This window comes from Tachysurus vachellii, chromosome 7, assembly GCF_030014155.1.
Source record: "Tachysurus vachellii isolate PV-2020 chromosome 7, HZAU_Pvac_v1, whole genome shotgun sequence".
NCBI lineage: Eukaryota > Metazoa > Chordata > Actinopteri > Siluriformes > Bagridae > Tachysurus > Tachysurus vachellii.
Window position 1 is genome coordinate 12,479,662 of NC_083466.1, and position 19,038 is coordinate 12,498,699.

General features: G+C 36.8%; 1 protein-coding gene across 5 annotated transcripts in view; it reads left to right on the forward strand.

Moving 5' to 3' along the window:
* Positions 1–19,038, forward strand: part of LOC132848553 (ADAMTS-like protein 1) — a 102,865-nt gene that overhangs the window by 38,018 nt on the left and 45,809 nt on the right. For all 5 annotated transcript variants that reach the window (XR_009648742.1, XM_060874374.1, XM_060874373.1 and 2 more), the window contains one exon: positions 1,090–1,212. Coding sequence is in view for 4 of the 5 variants with exons in the window: in XM_060874374.1 (XP_060730357.1) it covers positions 1,090–1,212 (123 nt within the window). In the remaining variant the exon portion in view is untranslated. The remainder of the gene's footprint in view (positions 1–1,089; positions 1,213–19,038) is intronic.

A 19,038-nucleotide genomic window follows, 5' to 3' on the forward strand; every position in this document is an offset into this window, starting at 1 on the left:
ATCTCTGATTTTTTTAGTTTTGTAATAGAAAGCTTGACTATAGTTACTTAAAATTCTACTATTATGTAACTCCAATAATTACATAATGTAAATTCCTATTATACTATTACAATGAAAACAGTAAAATTGATAGTAAAAAAAGATTTTTTTACCGATTTTCGATCTTAACCCCTCCTTTTGTGCACTAATGGGTTATAGTGCAAATGTAATACATCATACATGTTTTTAGTTGCTGGGTGATTTTATCAAAAGTAGTAGTGGCAGATTAAAGTTCTGTGAATTTTTTTTTTACAAAACTGAGCAACCACTGCTCCTTGCCAGTCAAACTGTTTGGTAAATACAGAATCCATTGCTAGCCAAATAGTGTTAAGCTTCAAGAATTAGCACATATTTGATTTGTTATTCTTACTCAGGCTTCTTTGGCTCATATACACTGGAGACGCTCTTTAGCAGGAACCCCTACTTGCCCCATGTAGCCCCCACCATCACCAGCTTGGCACGAACCCTCCAAGGCTCACAACTGACCCCCTCATTATGGGGCGTTTATGGCCCTAGGAGAGCAGCTGAGGCTGAAGTCCATGAGCTTGTGCATCTTTGAGAGCGATTGCTGTTGGTAATGGGCCCTGTCCAAGCTCTCCCCTGGTGTGAATTCTAATACGGGAAGTTTTTACAAACACAAAAGGGACACCCAACACAGCAGGGGCTAACCACATAACATAAACCGTTTAGTCAAGCAAACAGCTTGAAAATCCATTTTAATGTGCATGAAATGCTAGCAATAATACACTGTACTTGTGCTAAACTGCAGACAAAAACAGGGATCTTTGACTTTAATGGATAATCCACATTGTTTTCATAGTCAATAACGGGCACTGGACAAATATTTTTTAAGCCCTAATGGATCTGAGACATGAAGTTGTAGTGTTTATTTCTCTGTACTTTTTTTTTTACCTGTTTCTCATAATTTCCTCAGAAAAGTAATCCTTCTCTCTCAGTCAGTGGCTCCACCATGGAAAATTTAAAATACATAAAGACATGATTAAAGACATGCCATGATTGTACAATAATAACGGTTTTTGTTTTTCTCAGGTATGGGTGTATGCTAGTGATGGAGAAGCTGTTTTCATCCGAGAGTTCACCCTGAGGCGCCGTGACGACCTCCCTGATGATTTCTTAAATGAAGGTCCTGTAAGCCACAAATCTGAGGATTCTGTAAGTGTCTAATTATGTATGACGGTCTTTTACCTGCTGTTTTACATCTTTGTCAACCAAAGCAAGGCCACTTTATTATAAACAAAGTATCCCTTCTTATGTGTTTCATATCTGCAACTCGTTCCTATGGTTATTGTGTCCTGTTACCTCAGAGTACTCGTAGTATCATAAAACATCACCTGGCATATCCTGAAAATTTCAATGGCAGCAAACATGGTTCCATACATCTGGCACTAAAACAGGGGCTCTTGCATGGATATGAAAATAGTGAAGAAGAACAGATGGGAAAAGCGTATGACGCACATGCAGGGGAAGGTCTGACATCTGTGTGACCTGACCCTTTTACACAGCTTTAAGAGACCCACTTAGGAACAGTCCAGCTGCTTCCTAAATCCATTCGTCACCCATTTGTGTTACGTAATCTTTACATGATTGCACATGATTGATGCGAAAAAATTATTGTTCATAGCTATTAGCTGCTTAGCTCTAATGTACTGTAACAGCACTGAAGCACAGAAGTGCACAGAAGTGCATCAATCGTCTTTGATAACACTCATAATGTTGAAGGGTTCACGTTATATTTACACTATCTTTAGATTGTGTCTCAGAAGAATCTAAAGGAATTTGGCTAACATGCTCACTGAGTTAATGGCATTTTACTGTGCTGAAATATATGTCGTCACCCACGTAGCTTTAACCCTCACATTTTACTGAATTTTTATTCACTGGATTAAAGAGACATACAATTTAAGCTTCAGAGATCCTTCACTGCCTTGCTAAATTTATTTTTATTTCATTGTCTTTTTTGTTTAAAGTCACACAATGTTGTTTATTCTTGACAGATTACACTTTCGTTTGTATTCTTCTAATTGCATTTGCATTGTTTTCCCTAACAAAAGTTTGGGCTTTCTATTCTCGTCATGAAATGAATGCATAAAGGCTCTCTTCATTTAATCTTTCAATTGAAGAATTATTATTAATCACTTCATAATATCTGAGTCAACAAATATGAAAATGTTTTTCCTTCCAACGTAAACAATAGGGTTTTGCTAAAGTAATTATAATCTTGTGGCTGCTTAAAATGAGACCATATAATAATTCACGTTCTGTACTGTATGTGTGACATAAGAGACATAATCTTCAAATGTCAGGGACTTTACCTTCATCAACTTGGAGCGAATAGGCACCAGCTGTTGAGCTCCTTATTTTTTAAAATCGTGATGCAACAATTCAATTTGTGCAATTTTAGATTGAATTGCCTTTGTGAATTTTCTATATTATTGCAAACATAAAACAACTGGATGCAATCTTTTGGGAATTGGAGGATTAAAAACTCTTGCAAGCTACACAGAGGAAAAATCTAACTCTAATTTATTCAGATTAATCTGATAATTGAGTGGCAAGTTAATACACATGCATAGCCATGTCTCATAGTGCATGTACATGCTGTGTAATATGTGACAGTGTAAAGTAATAATAATAATAATAATAATAATGGTGAAAACCTGAGCACAATGAAATAACAGTCAACAGCATTATGAAGAAACGTCCAGCCAGGAAGCCATCACTGATAGTTTAAGACACAATCTGGCTGACAAGAACCACACTACCCATCAACCTGTCACAACCAGGACGGAAGGAGACAGACCCGTATGCAGGATAGCTTCAAATGAAAGGGGTTTAATAAATAATGAATGCAAAGACAGTAAATGACGATAACTAAAACAATGCAAATGACGACACTTAACAATGACTAGACATAACGAAGGGGTAAACGTAACTAATGATTCCACGCTGCCATCGGCAACGCGGCTCACTTAAATATAAAAGACAATGCTGACACAAAATGGATCAGGTGTGACGACAGGGAGGAGCAGACGAAGACAAGTGACAAGGAACAATAACAAAGGCACATGGCCAAAAAGTCCGGGCTGAATCCTGACACATCCCCAGCACATTACACATTATAGCGATGCTCATAGAATACTTGCGCCTGTTTAATGTTGCACTAATTAGTAACCCTGTTTAAGTTCCAGGTGGGGAAACAGGTTCCTTGTTTAGCCTTTGTCATACGTCATACGTTGTCATGTTTCAACTTGCTTATGCTTAGACTTTGTCTGTTAATTATACGATGTTGCTCTTGCTTTCATTCTATTTTTATTTTTTTGTAAGTTAATGATCTGTGCTTTTTTTTCTTTAGTTTGTGTTTTCTTTAATAAATACCTGCAATTGTATCTGCCTCCCAATACTTGACAAGTGGCTGAGGATGTTTGACTGTTTGTCCTGATATATTTAATGTGGGGTCAAATTATTTTTTTGTTTTGTTTCATTTTGTTTTGTTTTCTTTCTTTTTTTTTCTTTTTAGAAAAAAAAGTTTAGTTTTCATGTTTTCATTGCATTCATGGCTAAAATCAGTGCTAACAGAAGAACTGTCCCACATGTCACTTGGCAGAGGAGCTTGATTTAATGTTGTGTTGCCTCAAAGTCCTCAAACTCTTAACAATTATTAGTTTTACCACAGTTGCCAAAGAAATTAGTTGTTGCCTTGAACCTAGTTTGTAGCTCCAGAAGTATTCAGTGTCTTGATTCACTGGTGTGTTTTTAGGGTTGCAAAGCTACAGAGAAGACTAGCAGCCTCTGCGACCTTGGCTTGCTACTCTGGTGTGACGTCGAGGAAGTGTTCTTGGAAAGAGAAAACATTTTCATTGGCTATTTGGGTCAGGCAGGACATTAATGACCATTTGGTATGGAATGTTGTTGGCACAGGAGGATTAATGGAAAAATAATTACAAGGAACTGACCTTTCAAAATGAAGAAAAAAAAAGGTTTTAAGTCACAACAATCTACTGTATTTTAGTGGATCACTCCCTGTATTCGCTTATGTCTTTTTAGTTTTATCTTTTAGTTTTCATTTCCTGTGTTTGTGGAATGCTGTGCATGTTCGCTGGAGGCTGTGCTAGCTATTGTAACAGTTTTATCAGATAAACGTCCTATCACTGAAGCTACATAACCCAACACATATCCTTTATGCTCTAATGGAACTCTGCAGGTTGAAATGGGTGGCACGGTATCACCAAAGTAAAGAGGACATCCTCTGGCTGTGGCTATGATATGTTTACGATGGGAGGGATAGCTCCCCTGGGAAGAAAATCACGAACAGCCTTGCTTACTTTAAACTCCTGTATAAACGTATACTTTGACTGGAAAATGTCCAGGTTTACAAAAGACCATAATTACTATTATTTGTGATAAGATCGACACTGTAATGTAAACATTATGCTTTTAAAAAGTGTTTTATCATTCATGTGCAGTGGATATCAGTTGTATACCAGGCTCCAGATAGAATGTTTTAACACTGTGAAATAGGGTCATATGTAAAGAGGACACAGCAGGACTGAGCTCTGAAGTATTTGTTAATGATTCTTTTTTGTTATTTGTTGACCATGTTGTTACTTTCAATGTTGTAGAACGTCCTTGAGAGAAGTTATTTCCTTTAATCATTTAGATTATAGCAGCTACAAAGAAAAGCGACTGAAAAAGAAAACAGCTAGCCTCGGTCTTTCTATGTTCTTTCTTGGAGTTAATCTGGCAAAAAAATGCAATAAATAATAAACCAGAAAGTCCTGTATTCCGTAGACTTTCCCATCAAATTAAAAAAATTTTTATAAAAATTTTAAAACTGTTACAAAGATATTTTCTTTGATAAATAATATAATAATAAATAATTTTCGGATCTGTTTGTTATTAACCTTTATGTTATGTAGATCACAGAAGCAGAATGCAGAAGTCCCTATGAATGAGCTGTTGCTAAAGAAACAATGGCACATTAAATCAAGCGCCTTCATTTAAAACCATAAATCATTTAACTGCAGCCAGGACTACTGTCAGAGCTGCTTTAATAGAAAATTCATCAACCCCTTATGACCAATAGGAATAGAGAATTCTCCAGCACTCAAGGCTAAGCACTATAAAGACATTGTATGTTACTTGTCAGGATTTATCTCTGTATGGTTGCTCACTGTGGTACTTTTTTAATGGAAAGCTGCATCGCTGATGTAGCCACGAGTAATAAGATACAGGTAACACTGAATCTCCCTCCCTATCAGTGAGATCCGCACCAGAAGGACCTTTAGATTAAATTTCACAGGAAGTCCAGACCACTGTGGTGTGTGAGATTGGAATGCTGTTCCTCTAATTGTTTTTCTCTTCACTTTAATAAGCATAACCTTGGCCAGCTCACACGTCTCCCTCCTTGGCACTCAAAACACACCTCACCTTGTGCTGCTTTCAGGACAGATGGTCAAGCGCTTAGAAGCACATTAACGGAGGTTTTTTTTTTTTTTTTTTTGCTTGTTCGCTACTTCGTCTTTCTAATCAAATTCTACCACTGTATATGAGTTACCATGCTGTTTGTCAAAGTTTATCGTCATAGAAAAATGTCAGTACTAGTCTGACTTGCTGTATGGTACCAGGCCCAAATTTGTCAGTTGTGTTTTGGGTGAAGATCCTGAACAGCAGTGATGCCCAAACCAGTACCTGATTTCACCCTTTATTAAGAGGAATGACATGTTGACCTTGGCAACGTGTGTTACAGGCAGAGTTGAACTGGCTGTTTGAAATGCTTGTAGATTTCCTAGTGGTCTGTCCTGCCAGTTGGCCTACACACTACCCCATCACTATGCTTTACAGCCAATCACAGCATTAGCTTACCATTAAATAGTGCACCAAAGAATACAAAAAGCATGTCATTTTTAATCTAATCATAAAAAAGTAAGCAAACTAAATATCGCCTTGTCAGAATTAAGTGGAAATACATGAACTTACCGGTATTTCAATACTCCACATTTTGGCTCTTTGTGAGGATGAGGGAGAGACTTGAAGAGGAGTTGATGAAGACTATTTTCAGTGTCCTGTGATTTTTTTCTCTAGCATTAAAAACATCTTGCCTTCAAGACATTCTGCATGATCTGTTTGAAAAAATACTAGGGGAAGTTTTTCCTGGAAAACTAGAACAGGGTCATTTCATATTTTAGGTTATTCTATCACAACTGATTGAGTTTATCTTATTTATTGTGTCTATCAAACCTATAATATGTTCTATATAAATAAATATATATATATATATATATATATATATATACACATATATATAGTTATAAGTACTGCTTTGACATTATCATAAAGACAGATCCGTGGTTTTTTCTTGTCTCTATTTTCTTTTCTTTAACTATTTTTTAACAGTACACTGGTGTATCAATTCGCCAGCAGAATGGAAATTGATTTATCAGTATAAAGAAATTAATTAATTTATGGCTGCAAATTATTCAGGAAACTGTTGGCTTTCAGTGTCTCCTGGTTGTCCAGCAGCAAGAGCCCATGCTCTCATTGCTGTGGCCTGTCCTAAACACGGATAAAATGGAAAGGTTTCGTCAGGAAGGGCATTTGCACAAAAACCTGTGCCAAATCGAGTATGCGGACCAGACAAGCAGCTATGGAGACAGAGAGCAGCCGAAAGAACAACTGATGGCTTTCAAACATATTTACTTCTGTTGGCATAACCTTACACAGAATGTTACTGGCTGTAGATAATGTATTCACATTTTAGATGCTTATGAACAAGCATTTGTGTCATCTAGGAGAGTAGAAAATAATTAGTTATCACCATTTACTTTTGGAAATATAAACAATAGTTTGACAAAAATCATAAAATATCTTCCCAAAACAGGCACAAGATCCACTCTTTGTACTTTGGTAAAAAAAAAAGTTAAATGTAACTTTGGCATAATGATAAAGTGCTAATAAACATATTTATTAAATAAAGACGTCATCAGACTTCATGGACACAAGTCCATCACAATAAAACATGTAGGAGAAGTAAATTCATCTGAACAGGACAGTATTATTCATAACGAGGACAGTGTCAGCTTGGAATATGGAGAAAGTGAAGTAACTGATCTTCTTGACACAAAGGGAAAACATTTGTAGGTCCGGACAGCTGAGTCACTGGATATTTTCAAGCGGCGGTTGAAGACCTACTTATTCAGGAAACACTTCAACTAGCACTTCTTTCCTTATCTTTTGCATTTAAAAAAAAAAACACCTTTGACACTTTTTCATTGTAATTTTGAACAAATGTTTTAAACTCATGGTATCTTACTGTAAGTATGTAACTTAGTGATCCAGCATTAATGTATTCAATGCTAGAGATTTAAGCACTTATGTACGTCGCTCTGGATAAGGGCGTCTGCCAAATGCTGTAAATGTAAATGTAAATCCCACAGCTTTTTAATTTATAATCAATAAAATGGGCTTTAATGGGTTGATTGGTGGTTGGTTAGGGTTAGGGTTAGGGTGGTTGACATATGCCATAATGACTAATCAGGACCAGTGCTGATTTTTGGGCAGATTGTGAACATATCTTTGGTGATATTGTCCACATGCCTTTATTTTTCAAAATAAAGAGAACTGGTATCTGATTTTGTGTATGTCTGCCTCATACCCACTGTTCCTGTGATCAGTGGTAAGACAAAGTGGTGAACATCTTAATTCAAACCTAATTGTTAACCTTGAGTTGAAGTTTCTACCAGATTAGACTTAAGCATGTCAAAATAGACAGAACATGGAACTTTCTGCTGTGGTTCCCTTCAATAAATAGAATAAATGAAATAAAATTGGTGCACACAGGGAGGGTTAAGGGTAATAGTGTACAGTACCATGGTGCATTGCATCAATGACTTTGTTTGTCCTTGTTGAAAATGGAGCTGGAAATATGAATGAATTATTGAGGGAGCAGCTGGTAGCTCTGTCTTAACTCAAGATCAGCCAAGCATTATTTCTTTGCTTGATTTGATCTGGATACTATTTAGCTTGGTCAGAACACGTGTGGCTTATGGCAAAGAAGGGCCTTTGTAGCACAGCTGCAGAGAAGTGCTGAATACTGCGGAGTGAGTTGGAAATCAGTGTGCGTTGCTGGAAAAGCTCTGGTGTTCGGGGCTTGTAATGTTATGTTTCATTCGTGGTGTGTGTTTGGTGCTTTATGTGGTCTAACCCCAGTGCATCATGGGTGCTGGCATTGAGCTGCTGGAGATCCTGCTGTGTGGTTAGTCTCCACAAACCAGAGAGGTTTGCTGTGAATATGTGAAGCAGTTTTTTAATTCTTTATGTGGAAAAAAATATTTGCCTCTCATGTTGAGTGAATGAGAAAATAACCAAATCTAGTCAACTACACCTTATAATATAAACCTAAATAATCAAATATTAATTATCTTTAATTAAGATTCTGGGGAAAAACAGAGGACATTGTACACTGTAGGATTGTAGATTGTACACTAATGGTTAAAACGTTCACACTTATTTTGGTAAATACTGAAATTATTTATCAAAATGATTCTACCAATTTAAGAAAAACTTATTTTATACATTTTTTTAATAACTTTTATTATTTTAAATGAACAGAAAACAGACTAGTTTTGCTTTGTGTATTACAAGCCAACAGCTTTTTCTTTAGGTTTATAATATCTTGTTGATAAAAGTAGTTAAGCTACTGTGGGAGGTTTTTCTTTATGCCACATGATTGCACAAAAAAAACACACATAGAGTACATATTGTATCATTTGACGGTGACTGTGGCTTTATATTCCCTGCTCCAGACTATCACACACACCTAAACTCTCCCTGGTTATGTCATTTGATTTGAGCAGATGTTTCGTCCATCTACTCCGTCTACCCAGTCCTTTTGTCCGTGCTTTCTTCTCCGCGTGCATTGAGTACAGACGTGTTCGGCTTATGTTCTTCCCTCCTAGCAGATTTTTAATTATTTACGCTTTCTTGAATATTTTTTGCAGATGTCACATTCAGACAAAGTCGGAATATACACTGGAGACCAGACTGCAGAGCTGTTTGTTGTTTTTAACATTTTTAGTTATCGTGTATTAACAATAATAATGATTATCATCAAATAAAAACAAATGGGTGATTTATTATTTTCCCGGGTCAAACTTGGTCTGCGGTGGTGACGATCCACACCAGCCACCACAACACACACGGAATGACATACAAATTTATAGAAGAGGCTTCCAACAGTCATGTTTATTAACATTAACATCATGCAGAAGTCACAGATGTGTTTTCAACCACATTGGGGCAAAGCCACTAGAATAATGCTTGCTGTCAGTAAAGTAAAATAAAAAAATAAATTATATTGTTAATAAAAAAAAACGTTAAGTGATACAGCAGCATACAAACATGTAAAATCTCAAATATTCCTCCATGAAAACTCTGCTTGCTCTCATTTCCCACGTAGGTACAGTATTTGTTGTCTCTGTTCCTTCTCTTGCATCACTTCATTTTCCTCACTTTGATCCTGACTGTGATTGATAATTAAATGATTAATAGCATCCTCTGGTCAATGTTTTATGTTGAAAGGTTACAATACATCACTGCATCATTAGACTTAAGATCACCTGTCATCCTCCTCGTTTCCTTTCAGCACTGGGAAAGAACAAAGGGATTCTTAGAGAGGGACAAAGATTAAAAACAGCGTAATTGGGTTTGGCGAACAATTCTGTTCTTTCTCATATTTGTTTTTTTGTCTTAAAACTCTTTCATGTTTCAAATCCAAGCTAGTTAACAAAGACGTTCATGCTTTCTCTGACTGGTAAAATTTTCTTTGCTGTATGTCTGTATAACTAGATATATCTGTAGACTATAATCAAATCATCAGATGTCTTTCTATCATTCATTTCAGAATCTATTTTTCCCATCAAGCTACAGTAGAAACTCACTTCTTTTTAAGTGACTGGCTGGTGTATTTGCTTTCAACTAATCTAAAACAAAACATTACATCTATTAGACTAAGGTAAAAAAAAACAAAAAACAAACAAAAAAAAAAAAAACGGAATATTATTTTGTTTTCACCGGTTTTTAAAATGTGAATCATAACCAGAACTTTAAACAGAGTTTTTTTTTCACCCTGTGAATATTAATTTAGTTTAATTACATTTAACCCCTTCTTTTGAGTGTGCATTTTCTATAATTATTTAAGGTTTTAAATCGCTGATAGCAATTTCAGGTGAACTTAATATGTAAATGGGAACATGCTTCAGATATATTTTATTCATATACATTTATAAGTATATTAGAAATGATGGCGTTTTGGTCACAGTTGGAGGTTTGGTCAGTTTTTTAAGCATATTTTCTGAGAAAATAAACCTACTTTATTTATGTATTTAAATTAACTTTAGCAAATAAATGTTCGATTCAGTGTAAGATCATTTACAACAAAAAGCATATTTCGTGAGCTGAAAAAGAGTGCCAATAATTCTGGTGGTGACTAACATTGTAGCGTACAGATGTTTGCATCAGACTGGAATAAAGGGGAGCAGCTCCTTTAGATGCGACAGATATATATATAAAACAAAAATAGAAACTCCAGATTTTACAGGAAGCTGGTTGCAGGAGATCCAAAAGAAATAAAGAAAGTTAAGAATGAGCTTTTTTTCCCTTTTACTTGACTTTCCAATCTTTTTGAACTGTCTTCATGGTGTCTGCTCCCAATATTCATTTGTGAAGCTCTCCCAGAGGAGCTTGTCTGCTACTTGAATACAAAGCCTCATTTCCAGAAGGGAGGATGTTAGGTTACCGAGTCTGGCTTTCAGAGTTACTCACTGTGCCTGGAATCAGATTGCACCCTTTTGGAACGAAGGTCAATATTCTTTTCCTCTCCTTCTGCAGTAAGCGTTTACTGGAACTATTCAGTGGCTTCACAGAGCATAAACAGAAACAAATGAAGTCCATGCAGAGTGTGCATAATCAGGCCACACAAACTCACCAGCAGCAATAGTGAGATTTCAGCTAGGCTCAGCGCACAAAGTGTTACCTCTCAGTCGGCGAATGTTCTCGTCTCTCAACCGCAAAATTGAAAAATTACCTGATGTGCTTCCAAGCTGAAAATCATGCTTGCTGCACAAAATAAGAGTTATGTACTTAAACAAAAACCTTACTCTCTCTTGGGTTACCATCTGAATCTCAATTAGCATATTTTAGCTTGTTTCTCAGGATAATGGGATCTCAAGCATGCACACTTTCTGACAAATATCTGCCTGGTGGTCCCGTGGTTTGGCTCATGAGCTTGGATTTTTGAAGGTATCAGGTGAGCATGTACAGTAGAATAAAGATAGTGCTGCATTGAAAATACATGCTGTCCACACAAAGACGCATTACATTTTATTTTTTATTTTTCTGACTAAATGTGATGTGTATATTTTTTTCCTTAGTGAAGTATCACCTGTTACTTATTACTTACTTGTTACTGATACTTAAGGGTTATATTACTTAAATATAAACCCTTGAGGATATGAAAATTGACAGCTAAGTGGCCTATTTCTGCAACAATACAGACCAGCAGAATAATTGGACATGCACAATGATTCAAGCTGTTGTTTTGCCACTGCAGGGCTCTGAAGTATCACGCATTGAGCGTGACAGTCACTCATTTTGGTCTTTTGTCACGCTCTCCTGCCACACATTGTATTTCTCACGCAGAAAAACTTTTTGTCTATTTATCATATAATACCCAAAACGTATCTGTCCGTACAGCTGTTTCTATGGAACCGGGCAGGAATCAAGCGCGTCTCCCCTGGAGTTCTTATTCGAGCCTGACACTTATCAGCCAATCAGGAAATAGCACTATCTGGGTAAGATTTAACGCAACAACCAATGAAAACACATTCATTAGCGAGGGTATTTTCGATGGTCGGTTTGAACAAAACCTCAACACGAAACAGCTTGTCTCTGGACGGGACATTGTCCTCAATCATGACCCTAAAAATGTCTGGGCTTGAGCTCAACGGGAGCAACATTACAAATGATTAATGAGTCCAAAAAGGCAACAAACACTTACAATAAACAACACCAGCCATAATCTCTCTCTCTCTCTCTCTCTCTTTCTCACACACACACACACAAACACACACATACACAAACACACACACACACACAAAGTAATAAATGGAAATTGAACAAATACTTTTATTTGGTTAAAATGTGGTCAGTGATCCTGGTGGACTGGAGATGTCACTCTTGCCTGTCTTCAAAACTTGAGAGCCCTGCCACTGGTTGGTCTAATGTAATTACAGAAAGGGATTAGTACATGTTTCATGCTCACCTGGAATGAAGTGGATTTTAAACGAATCACTTTTCCTGTTAATATGCAATTTTTCTTTGGGTAAAATATAAAAATGGGAAAATTTTATGTTTGCTTGTTTTCTGTTCATACTTTGGAACTGGTCGTCTGCCAAGCTTCAAGAGAACAGAGAACCGAGGCAGATCTCGCCCATCTTTTATCGCTTTACTTAATCATCAGTCTTTTGAACATGGACGAAAGCAGATTAGGAGTAGATTTATCGCTTAGCTGGGTCACAGTGTCCGCTCACTGTGCAGGCATTTAAAGAAGACTAAGTAATCTGCTTCCCCCTTGGGATGTAATATTATGACAAATAGCCATTAAAAAGAAGGTCAGAGTTTATGACAAATGGATATTCAGGGTTTCGACACTGTAATGAACGGCCATCTATTTCTTTTATGCCTGCTTCTCACGTTTCTTGCACTTTCAGCTTCTCCAGTCTCTTCCTGAGTATGTTCCTGATCATTTGGCGTTGAAATATTCAGATGCTGTATCTCTTAAAAAAAAAAATCAGCTGAATAATTGAAGAAATCTTGTTTATTTTTATGCATTGTTTCTATAGTTTTATCATAAAAGGTTTTATATGGTGTTCATTCTAAATGTTTATATATCTAAAGTTGCAAACAGGTATTTAATTCAAAATAGTTTGCCTTTGGGCATCTAGATGTTTTTTGACCATTTATTAACCCCAGTTGTTAATTTTTAGAATTATTGGAGTATGAAATTAACTGGGGGGCACGGTGGATTAGTGGTTACCACGTTCGACTCACACCTCCAGGGTTGGGGGTTCGATTCCCACCTCCGCCTTGTGTGTGTGGAGTTTGCATGTTCTCCCCGTGCCTCGGGGGGTTTCTTCCGGGTACTCCGGTTTCCTCCCCCGGTCCAAAGACATGCATGGTAGGTTGATTGGCATCTCTGGAAAATTGTCCGTAGTGTGTGATTGCGTGAGTGAATGAGAGTGTGTGTGTGTGCCCTGCGATGGGTTGGCACTCCGTCCAGGGTGTATCCTGCCTTGATGCCCGATGACGCCTGAGATAGACACAGGCTCCCCGTGACCCGAGGTAGTTCGGATTAGCGGTAGAAAATGAGTGAGTGAGTGAGTGAAATTAACTGAGCTCCAGAAATTGGAGATTCTCTTTAAGGTAAGTAATTGGAATGATTAAGGGAGCTGCTTTAATGAAGCTTTAAACACTTATACAGTAATATTATCTGCCTAGCTAACTGGTAATGAAAAATACATCACAAGCACTGGATGTGCTTTGAATTGAATGCTTTAGTTTGGTTCAGTTATGTCAAACAGGACAGATCTGAATGTCCGATAAACTCAGAAATAATAGATTAGCACAATCTTTGCAGTGAAAAGAAAAAATGATTCTTACGGGCTGGAGTGTTTTACATTCCTTCAGCAGGAAAAAACGAAACGGGAGAAAGTGTAACAATTAATATGCAACAATGCTTTAACAATGCTTTAAGGCTCACATTTTTTTAACACAGGGTTTTTAACCGGATGCAAAAGCAAAACATGACAGATCATCTCAGAAGATTCATGTTCTGTGCTGTGCAACAGATGAGCCCACATTTGTCTGGGAGAAACGGGAATGCTGGAATGCGGGCCAGGATTTATAGATGACTTTAAGAGATCTTTAACAATTGAGGACTGCTGAGATTATTATGTGATTAAATCTTCCTTGAATACTGATCTCTCATGCTAGAGGTGTGAGAGTCCTAGTTGTAGTCCCACACAGACCAAACACAGCTCACAGTATATTATTAAAAGATCCCAATTAAAGTGCTGACAGAATCCCAATCAAGTCACTCAGGGTGTCTGTGCATTCGATCTGAGCCTGTGCATTATGTTAGAAGATACAATATTTTATCTGTGATGCATTTTTTCCAGATTATAGAAATGGGACACAAGTATCAAGTAAAAAAAAAAGTATTCTGAACCTAGCTGGAGAAAATATTTCAACTTTAAAGGTTTGATTGTTGGACAGTCTGTAGGGAAGAAGCACCATCCAGTCATGACTTAGGAGCTGTCAGATAAATATGGAAAATATCATCTGCATTTGATTTGTCATTTGTATCTACATAAAGGTTGATGATGCTACATGATTTAGAGATAAGTCTTAAGTTTTAGACACAAACAAAATGCTGTACGGATCACCTACATCTCCTGTGCAGCTGTTTTTATGTGTACATTTGCTGCATTTTACTATCGCAGTTATTCATTAAAAACTGTGTACTGATCAGCGCTGCACTGTCACTTGTGTATTAATATTTTGTCTGTCTTGCACTGTAGTACTGTCCTGTAGTACTGACCAGTGTAATTCTGTGTTGTCTCCTGTAGTCTTGTGTTTTATGTAGAACCAGCGTCCTGGAGGAACTTTAATGCATTTCACTGTGTACTGCACCAGCTGTACAGTATATGGTTGAAATGACAATAAAAGCTTCATGACTTGAAGTGGAAAATGTGCTGTTTTATGTGGGTTCAACATAGATGCTGCATGGATGTATTGGGTCATAGATGACATTTAAATTATTAAGTGTTATTCTATTCACTCTAGAAATTGGAAAACGATGTAGAGGCTAGAAATTGACTGGCAACGAAGGGTTCTAAAAAAGAAGTCAGTATGAGTGACAGATCATTTGTTAAATGGTCATACAAGTATAGTATCATTATCACATAATAATGAGAACTTTATACAACACCTCTGCATGGATCAAGCTCTAGTGTACGTCAGTGAACAGCAGGTCTGTTTTACTTGCACAACAGTTGTGACGGGAAAGGTGAGACAACGAGTGATCCTAATGACCTCCATGAACTGTAAAAAAAAGTCTACCCAATTCAGGCTCAAGCTAGACCTTGAAATAGTGTCCTCAGAAATGAGTCCACATATATTACCCAGTCAGATAAGCCTTACCTGGTCATATGGAGCCATCTTGTGGGCTCACCAATTGCACCAAATGAAGTGTGAGGGTCAGGGGTAATGTCAGTCATGCAGCATACATGTGATGGACTTTATACATCACTGCTAGTAATTCTATAATCATCTTAACAAATAGATCTGCCCTATTCACAGATGCTCTTCTGTGTCATTTATTGTACTTCCTGTCAGAACACGTAAGAACATTGGGTCTTAACAGTAGTCAGTGTAGAAATGAATATAGCTGCTAATACCTTCTGTGGGGATGATCATAAGGTGCCATTTATAAATCCATCTGTCCTACTGTAGTATTGATAATGGTCTTTACTGGGTGTCTATGGCCTGGACATCTGATTGGTGTGTAGTCAAAATTAACACAAGGGACTGATGAAGCTGCCCTGTTTGATATGCTTTAACACTAGTCCAGGAAGTATACTGGAGTCCTCTATATCAGTAGACGTACATATGAAAACCAGTCAAGTTAAAAGAGAGAGAGAGAGAGAGAGAGAGAGAGAGAGAGAGAGAGAGAGAGAGAGAGAGAGAGAGAGAGAGAGAAAGATCAACTATTCACTTCTTGTACAGTTTCTGCTTACTGGTGGTTTCTGTCTTGAGTTTGGATTCCAAAATCAAACTAATTGATTCTAAGCCACGTATTCTCAGGAAGATGCTCATAAAATGTTAATTTAAGGCTTGATGACATCCTACAGCTCACCCACCTGAACACTAGATGTCAGTGTTCATTAAAGCAGTGAAACTGAACTGAATTCTAAAAATTTCCTTCACCTTCACCTTCACACACACACACACACACACACACACACACACACACACACACACACACACATACATTTACTCATTTGTGGTTTCATTGTTGTTGCTGCTTGAGCTATAGTGTTTTTTGTACCTAGTGTTTAACATTAGGTGTTTAATTTGATTGCTGATTTCTTGGCAAAATTCCATTTCTTATTTTGCTAACAGCTTTTTAGTCTGATTTATGATGCTGTGAATATTGTAGCATTGTTACACCTTATTAGTGTGTGTTATTCTTGTAATAAGAAAGTTTCTTTTACTCTCCATGTTAGTGTTTTTAGTTCGGTTACTGCTTCTGGCTTGGATCATGTGTGAGCTTTTAAAGAGAGATCATGTGGCATAATGTTTATCCTGTGGCTTATGGCGATAAAAGCATTATATGTTTTTTTGGGGACACACATCCCAGCTGATGTGTTATTGAGCATCATTTACAGCCCCGTGGTTTAGTAAAGGGATTACTTTTGGATAGATGAGCTTCGTTTTTTCTATTCTGATCTTGCTGATTCACTGATATTTTTGTGGAAAAGGGCTTTGAGGGTCTGCTAGAGATGTAGATGCCTGAATGTGGTAGACCTCAAAAATAAACATGTGGAACATTTTCATATAAATCTCTAAGGTTTTGAGAGCTGCATGTTAAAAAGATAAATAAAGTAAATGTTTTCCTATTTTTTTTGTGTGTGAAAAGACTACACCAGAGCACAATAAGGCCCAGCCTGATTCACCCTGCTAGTTTATACCTATTAGCTTATCTCTGGTTACTGTATGTGACTCCTATATTTTAGCTCCGGCATTGTGATATTTGTCTCAGATCACTAAGTGTAACATCTTGGGCATGTCATGCTTTTGTAAGTGTATTATAGATTTTGCTGCACAGCAGGATAGCAGGTCACCTGTCACTTCAATGGAGTTTTTATTGTTTTAAGATAAGATAAGATATACCTTTATTCGTCCCACAATGCGGAAATTTCTACGTTACAGCAGCAAAAATATATAAAAAGAATAAAGACATAATATAATATAATATACTGTACAGTATATACAAAAATAAAAATGTATGAAAAAGAGTAGTGGTTATACTGAAGACATATTGCACATAGGTAATATTGCAAAAAAAGAATTCTGTTATTGCACATGTTGTTTAAAATACTTTGTTATTGTTTATTATTGTAGTTAAACACTAATAACAGTGTGTATTATGGTGACTAGTTCACTGGGAGCAGCTTTGATTGTAAAGTCCAATAGCAGCAGGGAGAAAAGACCGATTGTATCGCTCCTTCGTTTTTAGTATTAATTTGTCAGGCTTTGTTCTGACTAAAGTAATATCCCTAAGTAACTTTAATAATTAAAGTCTTTGCAGGTTAACATGGGTTATTCCAGATACTGCACAGTTCTTCTGCTTGCTGGTGTACCATGGTTTGTCTATGCTTTATTCTTAAATGGATCAACCAAGCGTGATATCCTCTCTGAGACTGTCAGTCATTTTATAGATGAATTCTGCTGAAGCATGGACCTTTTAAAGTGATGGCATCAGAGTTCGGCTATGAGAGGAAAAAAAAAAGGTCTCGAATAATGGTTGTTTAGAAGATTAAGAAAAATATGAGATTCCCTGCATACAGAATGTTTTTGTCAAATTGCATGAACTTTTAGAAAATGGTTATGCAATCTCTCATGGATTCTCAAAACCTTAACTATGAAGTCCTCTGAGTCAGAGGTTATTTGCACATGGGTGAGAATAAGAATCAGGGTGGACAAGTTACTAGCCAGGGTGTAAAACAAGCAAATTTTACTATATCACCTGTTTACATACCCCCCTCAATACACCAAGGTGCAATCTGTCTGTTGCTACAGGCTGTTATAAAACTGTCCTGCTTTCATACTCAACACATGTTTAAACACATTGAGAGAAAATTAAGATGCTAGCCAGACACTAATATTGCATTTTACGTGCAATGCAATTACAGAACATTATATCTTATAGCCAAAACTGTTGACAGCTACTTGCTAAATTTTTGTTGAGGGCAAAAACACAGCATGCTACTATAAAATGTTGCTAAAAGATGATAACAATAAATTAATTTTCTCTTCTTGTTCTAACTAGTTTGCCATATGCATTTACAATACATTAAGCTAACACTTAGCCTAGTCATTTAGCTTCTCCAAACAACCAAACCATCAGAACACTGGAGAATATATGATTATAAATTCTATAACCTTATTTTTGTTTAAATAGCATAATAGTTAGCCTGGAAGCACAGTATGGTAGCCATTAGTGTTACAGCTTTGTCTGTTGTTCGATTCAAATCGAGTTTACTGATGTCCCATCCAGGATCTATTGGTAGAAAATTTACGATCCAGGGTGAAAAGACTTTCAGATTTAACATCCTTCAGTCTGTACAGCATATTTCATCTCATCCTTTTTTTTAGTAAGCATCTGTTTATTTACAATTACCTTCCCCTCAATCCTGCACTTGGTGACCTCGATGCACAGTGAACTAGATTTGACTTTGTCAGCACACATCAGCAAGGGTCAGGGGCGGCAGTCTCGTTTCAACTCACTCAGCTTCCACATCTGTTCAGGATAAAGTCACCTGTCTTCTTTTGTGATTATTATGCAGTCATATTTCTCTGGCTTTGGGCACCCTGTAGCCTGTGATTAGAGAAAAAGATGTTTGTTGTTGTTGTTTTATTATAAGACCCACTATATAGTAGAATGTATCTGATATGTGAATGCTGTAAGGAAAGCACTAACTGAATATTGTTTAGTTTGTTTATCTACATTATGCATACGCAGTGCACATATATAAATGTGCAATAGCTATGTTTTGTAGATGATACTGTGTTTTTTTTTATGCTACTCAAAAGTAAATTAGATTTCCCCATGAAAAAAAGTGATGCGTGTAGAAATGTCAT